At 39.1% G+C, this 10,643-nt stretch overlaps 1 protein-coding gene across 3 annotated transcripts; it reads left to right on the top strand.

The window, feature by feature from the left end:
• Nucleotides 1-3,989: 3,989 nt before the first annotated feature.
• LOC139300337 (cell death-inducing p53-target protein 1 homolog) lies at nucleotides 3,990-8,462 on the top strand. 3 transcript variants are annotated; one of them, XM_070923388.1, is made up of 5 exons: nucleotides 3,990-4,102; nucleotides 5,761-5,956; nucleotides 6,269-6,310; nucleotides 7,193-7,337; nucleotides 7,533-8,462. In XM_070923388.1, exons 2-5 carry the CDS (start codon nucleotides 5,776-5,778, stop codon nucleotides 7,636-7,638), a joined length of 474 nt encoding a protein of 157 aa, XP_070779489.1. In that variant the 5' UTR covers nucleotides 3,990-4,102; nucleotides 5,761-5,775; the 3' UTR covers nucleotides 7,639-8,462. The 3 variants fall into 3 exon arrangements, with proteins under 3 accessions (XP_070779489.1, XP_070779491.1, XP_070779490.1); XM_070923390.1 differs by having other exon boundaries at nucleotides 4,069-4,096; XM_070923389.1 differs by lacking the exon at nucleotides 3,990-4,102 and adding an exon at nucleotides 5,486-5,500.
• Nucleotides 8,463-10,643: the final 2,181 nt, after the last annotated feature.

Genomic DNA, 10,643 nt, shown 5'->3' with positions numbered 1-10,643 from the left:
TGTCTGTTAAAATTAGAACAATAGTAAACAATGTATTACAAATAACTCCTTATCATACTGATAATAGAGGCTTTCTAGGCATGGCACTGCAACCACAAAGGGAAAGATAAGTTGCTTACAATGTCATTATTAAGATAGTGCCGCATTCCTTGAACTTTATACAATCAATAGCACTGAATAGCATGCACAGACATGAAACTGAGACCTGGACCTGGACCAGACTGGTTTTGGTCTCAAGAAACCTCACTGACCCTGATTTGTTGGGACTCAACCCAGAACCCAAACCCAACCCACCATTATTATGGTTTAGTTAATTTAGAAGAAAAGCTTAAAGACAGCTGTATGCCTTTGAGATTTTTATTGGAAGCAATTGTGAAACTGTGAAAACAATGTTGGAAAACAAATTCAGTGACAGTGATTACAAAAATTACCCAGACAATGAGATTCCATAACAAGAGTTTGACCAAAGGTATTGCAAAAATAAATTAGTACAGCAACAAGGAAATTGAATTCACGATTCCCTGTCAGCGTATTTACATTTGTGCCACGATGAAACAATGTGTCACCGGCAAAAGATCAACATTAAGGCAAAAGGGATAGGAAGTAAAACACTAATTAATCTGGTAAACATACACACAAGAGTCCACAAGAGGTCAGAATATTCAACGGAAACCTGAAACTGTCTTCTTGCAAATCTTCCTGCAGCATGAAAGATACAATACAATACGATACAAGATCACAGCTATTTTACATTTATATTGCTTTCACACATCTGGTGGCACGTCACAGTTGCCATTGATACCACAAGTTTGTGTGACCTTACAACAGTGACACAGCCCCCTCACTTGTTGCATATTGAGTCACACTGCTGTGGTCTGTAGTTTTTGAGGTCACAGCAAAAAAGTGTCAAACTGACTTTTGTTCAAAAAGTCTGTTAAATGGTCTCTGTTAATATTGTTAAATATGCAGTGGACTTTCCCAGAGACATGTTTCTGTAAAAGCAGAACTGGCTCTAGTCAAGGCCGGAGTCATCAAATATCCAGTCAGGACTTAAGGGGTAAAGGCTGGGAAGTTAAAAAGGCTCCAGTGTTACAATCTCAGCTTGTTGCTCGGTTGACAGATGTGAATCTTAAAAGGCTAAAATCTGACCCCAGAAGACACAATCGTGAAATCAACATCATCTAAACTGCTGCTGTTGAAGACATTTTGTAACCATTTACATTGGTAGATTCTTCTGATTTCTCAATAGGAAAACATATTTTATATTAATACCATCCAGTTTCTTTGCAGCTGAGACCAACATGACGTGATTTGTATATTAACAAGAAAATACTTTCAAACTAACAAAAGTGGACTGGAAAACGACTGGATTTTGATCGATGGTCCTGCTATTCAGCCCTCCTCCCTGCCTCTGTGCCTCCTTTGTCCCTTCTTTGCAGTCACTCCCAACTTGTCTTTCACACCCAGAACACCATGTATTTAACCAACACTTGTATGGAAGGTATACCGTGAAAAGAAACTGAAATGAAAGATTGAAAACACAAAGAAACAAATAAAAAGGTGGAGAGAGGCAGCGCTGCCATCAGGGTGTGTGGAGGAGGACAGAAGAGGAGAGGAGGCGATGGTGTTGTTGAAAGATTATTTGTCCGGTTTGCAAAAGAAAGTCTGCCTCTCCAATTGAGAATGACAAAGATTTCCAGGTGGAGGAGTGTTGTGTTTTCTACTTTGGTCATTTCTTTTATGAATTGATGTTGCATCTTCTGTTTTCTTAAGCTCTTACGTGAAATTTAAGCCGTCACCAAGAGTTGAAATAAAGTAGAAAAACATCTGCCTCAAATGCTTCAATAACCAGGAAAGTACCGAAGGCTTTCCCCCAGAAATGTGCCTGTGAATGATCCAGAAGAATATGTGATTAGGAAAGACCTCTCTGCATGGATGCAAATGTGTTCTGATATCCTCCCTGCTGAAGGGTCCTTAAAATGACCCATTTTCTGCTGTCCCTGTGTGGAGGGGAAGGAAAGCTAGTGTCTAACATTACACTGTTGCTATTGTGCTCATTTTCTGTGGATTTGTGGATGGCGCAGTGCATTCCAGATGTGGCCGGGAATGTTCTTGTGATAGTCCTGTGACCTCTCAGTTTCCTCAGTCCAGTCTTGACAGTCATCAGGGCTTCATGTGTCAAAGTCATGTGTTTAGAGGTGAATCATTCAAGCTCACTTAGTGTGTGGGAGAGAATGTCTTGAGCTTACACTGACAAATAGTATTGCGAAAGAGTGTGGTAAGTTTCCTTGAAAAACACCAGGCGGGATCGTATCCAAGACCTCCTGAGAAATAATGAGCTCCAGAGAAGCCCTGCTTGCGTAGAACAGAACCATTCACATGTTGTTCTCCTCTGCATTCATTAATCATTGAATTGTTATTTGTCTAAATGTGTGATTTTCCTTTTCCCCATTTCAATACCGTTAACTTCTTTTATTCCACTACTTCTGCTTGAGGCCATTTCTATTGCAACACCATAAATGTGCAAAGTAAAGTGATTCAGTAAGCTATATACTAATGGGAAACAAAATCTCCTGGAATGTGAAACTTAGGTTGGGTACTCTTACAGAATGTTGTAATTTGCCTAACAAGCAGTACAACTTGTGCAGTGAAACATGGCAACTTCCCATTGACACAAGAAGTCTTTAGGTCACATTTAAAGGCCCTGCATATCCATTGTTCACCCACATGGGTGATTTCACTTATTTTGGTTGATAAGACCTCTTCTCAGGTTTGTGAGAGTTGTACTGACTGTTTTATTGACACAAAATCAAACAACAACAGCAACCAAAAACCTAGATGTCTGAGAATTAATACTGGACTTACATTTGTCAGGTGATCGGAAACACATTTTGCTCCCTGTCTGCTAGATGTACAAGGAAATAATATGTCAGAGTTGTGTATTTGTCAGCTTTTTTGGAGTTCTTCTGATCCACTGGTGCTCCAAGCAAACAAACAAACACGCAAATCTTGTTTCTTTAATGAGTTGCAAGTATTATCACTTATAACAAAGTTAGGTGGATTACACTTTTAACTAAACCTACTGCCATGCATGCAATGTCAAAATATCAGAAAATCCTTCTTCACTACAAAGTGCAAAAACAGCGACAGCCAATAGAGAGCCACTCCATTAAGAGGTTTATTTAAAATGTACTGTTCTTAAAAACATTGTCACAGAATGGGTTCTGAAGTGGTATCACCTTGCAGAAGATGGAATACACCAGACAAGTACAGACATAGACAATTACTTATTAATGAATAAGACATAACAGTCCAACTGAAGAGGCAACATGCATGTGATAGCACTGCCAATGAAGCATGCCACTTGCTTGTTTATGGTTCGTTACTAAGATGTAAGGAGTCTCCAACACTATCATAAAAACCCAATGACAGCCGGATCGTATACGTGATCCAGTTGTTTTTTTGGCAAGCATGGAGGTTTTTTTTTTCCAACCACACACTTCACATGTTTCTCATTAAGTGAGTCAGACTGAGAGAAAGCTAGACCACAGGAAGCCAACCCCCCCCCCCCCACACACACACATACACAGTCACAGTGTTTAGTTATATTAACTTTATGCATGTATAAGTTCTTAAAGGTGATTTGTCCAGGACTGCTCTCTGAAAGAACAACTGATCTATGATACAAGGCATTATATAGGTCAACAAAGAACACTTTGTTCTTGACAAACACACATCTCTGTCCTTCTCTTTTTGTTGAGTTCTGTATTTGAACAAACAGTGTGATACTATTCTGCAAATTTTCTTTCGACCCACCCAGTCACATGGAATAATGGGAGGAGGATGGGGGAGGGGGCATCATGAAGTTGTAAGACTACAGTCACTCCATTACGTCGTACTAAAAGGAAGTACAGACACTCTTGTAATTCCTCTATCAGGAATTAGATTGCAGTCTTCTGTGCAGGTGTTTTCTAATCGTGCCCTGTACCGTCCGCACTGTCTCTCTTCCCTCTGTGCTCTCTTGGTTTTGCTGCGTTTCTTCCAGCCTCACTCAGGACCAGGCTGCTCGAGGAGAGCGGCTGCTTAACTCTCACAGGTACAGGTAGGCAAATCCTATTTTACACATTGGTAGTTATATAATAAGCAGCTACTGTTGCTACTGTGTTCAAGCTACAAGTATATCTATACAACATAGATAGAAAAAAATATTTAACATAGTGAATTTTCTTCTGTTGGAAATCTTTATTTATATATCTATGACATTGTAAGCCTTATTCAGCCGCACTGTCCAAAGAAAACAGGGGAAGGCACAAGTGCTTGATCAGTGTACGTGGCTCATGTTACTCTAATTGATTTATGATGGATTTATGACAAGACACCGGAAGGCTTACAGGGACTGACTGAGAGCATACACTGTGGCACTGCATTCGTCTATAATCCACTGATTTAGTGCATGACAAAACTAAGACCCAGCTGAAAGAAGCTCTCACGGATCTGGACAGGTACAGGGTAACATTATCAGAGCAAAGTGGTTTTAAACATGAGCTCTATTGCCCCATGCCTCTCCCACTAAGCAAATGACTAATACGGTAAATTGCTGGTGTTTATTGCTTCCGGCTGCCTTGGACCTGTAGTAATACTACAGTTTGACCTTTCTTGAAAGTTACACTCAGTTTTCCCCAAAGTACATTTACTCAAGTGCTTTTCTTAAGTACAATTTTGAGTATTTACATTTTATGCCACTCTATACTTCTACTTCACTTGATTTCAGCGGCAACTACTGTACATTTTACTCCACTACATATATGTGTCAACTTTATTAATAGTTATTTTACAGATTAAGATTTTACATTAACATTATTTTTACTGATTATCCTGCAACTAGTGAGTTTCAGCTCCTTGTTTAGCTGTCCGGTTTGCAGCTTTACTGTTTTGGTTCACTCTCACTACTCCCGTAGCATCGTTTTCAGCCACAGTAAAGGATTCCTCCAGCACTGGCTTTCTCAGAGCATTATTCTGACTGATCTAACTAAAACTTATGTTTTGGCATGATTGCACAGAAATCTCACATGTCATTTCTCACATGCTGCTGTGCTACACAAATTTTGTTTATGGTTGAAGAGCCACTGTCATTGCTGTCAGTATTGTGTCTATGTTACCTTAATTTGGCTATTGCTGATGAATAATTAGGTAATAATTAATTAGGTAAATTTCAGTTGGTTCCACTACAGAAGGGAAGTGAAGCGAAGTCTTCACTTCCCTTCTGTAGTGGAACCAACTGTAGTGGAACCAACTGTTACTTTTTATGAGTTCAGTTAATAAATCTGAGTTTGGCTCAATAAGCCAGTCTAATCTAATATCTACATTTGACTAAATATTTTTTTTGCTCTGACAACATCTCTTAGGTAACCAAGCCTATGAAATTATGCATCAACAGGATACAAATATAACATCTAGTTCGGCTCCAGTTTATTGTACATTGTGGAAAATCATTAAGCAGGTAACAAAACCAGTGTTGATCATTTATATGCAATAGGGCACACACTGTAAAGCTAATTCAGATGGATGAAGGGGCCTTCATGTTTTCAAGGCTGATGTTGGTGGGCATTTTAAGCTAGAACCCCAAAACCTTTTCTCAACCTATGAGATTGTGTCAAACATACATTGTTACTGTTTAAAACAAAGTTTATACTTTTACTTCTTAGCTTGAAAGCCAGTTGATTAACTTAAAAATGAATAATACAAATTTCTCAAATTCAGTAAAGCTTTCTGAAGATGGAAAAAGGATACCCGCCACAGGAATCAGCTCCACCATACCCTGGGCCACCTATGAACTATGGCGGTGCAATGCCTCAGCCAGGGATGTACCCTCAGCCAGGGATGTACCCTCAGCCAGGGATGTACCCTCAGCCGGGCTTCTCTCCCGCAGCACCTCCACCTGCTGCATACCAAGGAGGTCTGTGTCTGTGGTCACTCCCTGAGTCAAAAGATGTTACTGTTTTACTTTTGAGATTGAGATGATTAATTCATCTGAGGCCTAACAATCTTATTTCAAAAAAGCAGCAAATGGACCTTTGTTCTTTGTTTTGTTCTTAAGTCACACATAACCATCTAGACAAAGGATGTTGAAATACAATGTCTGATCAAAATCCACAAATTAAAAATGAATTCAGTTATTAGTTATTTTCTGCAAAGGCAGTTATGTTAAGTGATATAAATATCTGTTCGTCCTTTCCTGCTTTGGTAAACTGTGTGTTTCATCTGCCAGGTGCTCCTTTTGCTCCGGCCACGGCTGCACCTGCCACAACAGGTGAGGCGATGCACTTGACCCAAATGTGTTTTCGTTCCAGTTTGTGAAATGAGAAGAATTGCCTCTGCACAGTGCCACAAAGTCAGTGGGTGAAGTCCTCGGTCTCCTACCAAAGCGATCTGAAGAATAGCCCATTTGTGGCCTCTGTGCATAACAAAAAGCTATTGTTCACTGTTTGTTCTTGTGACGTACAGTCACATTGAGTATTGTTTGTGGTAAAAGACAAGTAAGGATTCCTTCCAGGTATATTACTTCTTCATGTGAACTCCACATGTGAAAAAGGTTCATCACACTAATACAGCTCATATGAACACATGGAGGATGTGTTGTAATTCTCACATTTACATTGATATCGAGTTCAAGGTACTTTTTGTGTTGACAGTTTCACACAACACAATGAGAACAATCTGAGCTGTCCTTTACTATAAAACCATCTGTCTGGATGTTTGGATAACATCCTTTACTCTAAAGGACAGAAACAGAGGTCTATCTCCCTATCAAATGAGTTATTGGCAGCCTCTGCTGGTCTTGTTAAGTCAGTGCAGTCAGTACATTTTATTCTCAAATGTTGACAGCCCAAAGTGGAAAGTCTACAGTAGAGTGAACAAGTCAACAGAAATGTCTTACTAGCTGTCCACAACAGTGACCATCACTGCCAGCCTGATCAGCCAATGTTGTTCTACCATGTGCCAAATTTAGGATGTTTTAATTACATTGGTTACAGGTAAATACTGACAAAGATTTTAAAAAAATGTATAACCTCCAGTTATCAGTAAACAGATGCTGCAGTGTCAAATGGGGCACGGGACTCATTTTAATCTTGTACAGGTGAATATGGAGACAAATCCTTTATTTCATGTGTTGTGCATTTCTCACCCTCAGTGACTCACATGATAGTGACACCTGCACTACATGACGTCCCAGGACAAACTGTGTGTCCCCACTGCCAGCAGTCAGTGGTCACCAAGACAGACCACACAGCAGGCCTGATGACCTGGGCCATCTGTGGCGCCCTCGCCATCTTTGGGTAAAAACAACCTTTTGGGTAGAAACTCGCCACACGTCTAGTTTCTCGTGGTTTCTATTTTATGGAAAAATAAATAGACATTTTAAATCATAAGTCCAAAACTATGTTGGAAAAAGTACATATCCTGTTTTACAAACCATTATTACTTTAGCAACAAATCTGGAAAGTTATAATTCACTTTGTTTCCTCCTACAGGTGTTTTCTTTGCTGTTGTATACCGTTCTGCATTGATTCCTGTCAAGATGTAGAGCATCGCTGTCCATCCTGCCACAAAGTCATCTACATATACAAGCGAATGTGAAACTATCCGGACTGTAAATGGGGGAGAAGAACTCAATGCTTATCTATAGTCCATTAATAGCTTTACTTGCTCTACAACAACGCAATCTTTTGATGTAATGCAATTGTGTGATATTGGTTTAAATAATACAAAATGTACTTATTCCAATGAGGCATCACACTGTGAGGAGTTATATTCATCAATCCGTGGAACATTTGTAATTCATCAAAAAATGGATATAAACTAACAAACATGCTTGCTGTAGTTATGAGTTACCCTGTTTGTCCAGCTGTGATTCCAGTTGGTTGTTGGGTTTCATTTTCTGCAGTTTCCTCACTGCCGTCCAGTAAGCTTGTCTTTTCTCGTTGTGTTTCATTGTTTGTCATTTTATATTTTTTGACTATTTACACTATTCTTCAGTCAATTTCTTTCTTTTGACAGAGAAATTTGTATTATGTACTTTTTTATCCTCTGTGAGACAAAGATAAACCAGACTGAGAGATTACAGCCATGCTAGTGCCTCTGTGAGGCTGTACTTCGGCTCTTTGAGCTAAATGCTCACATTAGCATGCTAACATACTCACAATGGAAATGCTAACATGCTAATGTTTAGCAGGTATAATGTTTACCAGGTTCACCATCTTAGTGTATTTTGCATGCTAACATTTGCTAATTGGCACTAAACACAAAGTACCGTTGAGGACGATGGAAATGTGATAACTAAAAGAAAATTTGACCTGAACATCTGTACCACATTTCACAGCAATCCATCCAAAGACTCAATAAAAAATGTCATGGTGTTAACCTCATGGTGGCACTAGAGGAAAAGTCATGATAACCAAAGACACCAGGATTCATCATCCGGGAACCATGAACATCTGTACAAAATGTTATGACCAATGAAGTGAAAACTTGCAAGAGTGAAAGTCAGGACATCACCAAAGTCTGACGGATTCATCTTCAGAAATCCATGAATGTCTGGACCATGAGTGTGACATTTAACCATTGCCTGTTAGAATAAAGAAATATGCATGTTTTATATACAAATCACAGATGTGCCCATCATCAGTGGTGTCTTATGTCAAAAACACAAATCATGATGTCTTTACACATCAAGCCTCACTGCCTGGTTGGAAAATGAAAAACATAGAGGGAGAGACAGAACAGAGTGGAAAAGAAAGAGAAGGACTGCACCCTGATCTCCAATATGCCTTAAACAAACGTGTCAATTTATTGAGACTGAGACCGACCCACCAGAAGTGACAGGTACAAGGACCTAAAGTAATCAAAGAATACCTGAGAGAAGAGAAGACATTTCTTTGAACAAAAACACATGAATTAAAGGAAACTGAAAGTATGCCTGAGGTGTTTATGTGTACATGAACCTTACCCTGCAAATTTCACCTGTCCACCTTCGACGGTTTGGTGGAATAATAATGAAGATAATAAAATCCCAAGCAAAAACAACGGGTTCAAATAATGCTGGTGCTTGAATACCATGAGCGGCCACTGGGACAAATTAGCAGCAAGGAGTGGCAGCACCATATTCAACTCTCTTAGTACATCCATGGACGCCATCCAGTTGTTTACTGACTCATGTGGACTTTGGTATGCTGCCTACTTGATGTTACAATGCTTAAACTTGGAGAGGAGCAAAAACAAGACGACGATGCTTGTAGTCATCTTAGCCTCACCAATTAGTAGGCCTACAGCAGCAAGTACCCATGTCAGGGCAGAGGCAGCAAAAGCATGCCCTTGCTGAAACAGAGACCATGCTAAAGATGAAACAAGCTGAAAAGGAAGAAAATGAACACTGGAAAACACCACATTGGAGGCTCAGCTAGGGGCACTTACTCCAGCCATATCGCAGGCCGGTGGTATTATTTGAACAAAACATCAGACTTTAACGCAGGATGCCGGTGTTCGTTTCCTGTTTCCTACTGACAGTCAGTGTTGATTTCTTTTAACCATGACTGCGGTCATTGCCTAACCGTAACCAAGTCCTTATTGTGACCATGACGATGAAGGTCTCCTAACCTTAAATAAGCAATTTGAACTCAAACCATGATCTTTCCATAACCCTAATCAAGTTGTTCTTTTGTGCCTAAACTAATCCAAACCTTAACCATAGCTGTGTAAGATCAGTTGTTTTCTGATCTTGCAAAGCTATGGTTTTTAGTAGTTTTGAAGCACCAACGCACCAACAATGTCTATAAGAGCAAGTACCTGAAGGAACAGGTACGTTTCTATTGGTGATTTTGTTATGTTTGTTATATTTGTAATCTTGGAATGTAATTTATGTTCATTTTTCAGTATTTCAGCCAGTCCTTTGGTCACCACTTTGCAATTACTAATCAACTGAAATGGTGTTAATTTAAAACTTAGGTCTACAAATTCAGCATGTTGCTGGGTATTTCACCGAACTGCATCTTTCTTGTTAAGAACTACGATTCAGAAATCAAAATGAATGACGACTAATGTGCTGATACTGACAGCACTGAGACAGATGATTAGCTATGGAGAAGACTTCCTCAACAACCTTTAGACCTACATGCTGCTGAGACAAACCTTGCACAATTAAGGCATGAAAAAAACTTTAAACAGTAATCTAAATGATACTTGTTGATTTGTATTATTGTGTAATTCATGTAGTATTCACTATATCATGTGAGGCTTCACAAAAAACGAAGAACAACTAAGAAGGATGTCTTCTTAGTTGTTCTTCGTTTTTTGTCAGAATGTATCTTATTACCTGTTATTTTACTTGATGAATAAAGTATGAGTTAGCGGTACAAAACCTGGATTTGCAAAAAGGACGCTTGTTTGTTTGGAATATCAAAGTGTTCAAGATTAAATAAATAAGGCTTTGTGAAATAAGTAAAGATATACAACCATGAACAGACTTTTATACTGTATTCAGTTTGTGAGTTTATTGCGCGTCATTTTTGTTTAATTCCACCAGATTTTATTTCAAAATGTTCTTTTTCTATTTTTATTTCACAGTGTCGATATTCCCCAAACAAAGC

The sequence above is a fragment of the Enoplosus armatus genome, chromosome 17, assembly GCF_043641665.1.
Source record: "Enoplosus armatus isolate fEnoArm2 chromosome 17, fEnoArm2.hap1, whole genome shotgun sequence".
Classification (NCBI taxonomy): domain Eukaryota; kingdom Metazoa; phylum Chordata; class Actinopteri; order Centrarchiformes; family Enoplosidae; genus Enoplosus; species Enoplosus armatus.
Note: the sequence above shows the minus strand (reverse complement) of the source record. Positions and strands in the feature narration are given on the sequence as shown.

Excerpts from the sequence above, each read along its gene's own strand:
- LOC139300337 (XM_070923388.1), top strand. The coding sequence starts at position 5,776 with ATGGAAAAAGGATACCCGCCACAGGAATCAGCTCCACCATACCCTGGG. Across the intron at positions 6,311-7,192 it reads GGCTGCACCTGCCACAACAG|TGACTCACATGATAGTGACA; the intron begins GTGAGGCGATGC and ends TCTCACCCTCAG. Across the intron at positions 7,338-7,532 it reads GGCGCCCTCGCCATCTTTGG|GTGTTTTCTTTGCTGTTGTA; the intron begins GTAAAAACAACC and ends TTCCTCCTACAG.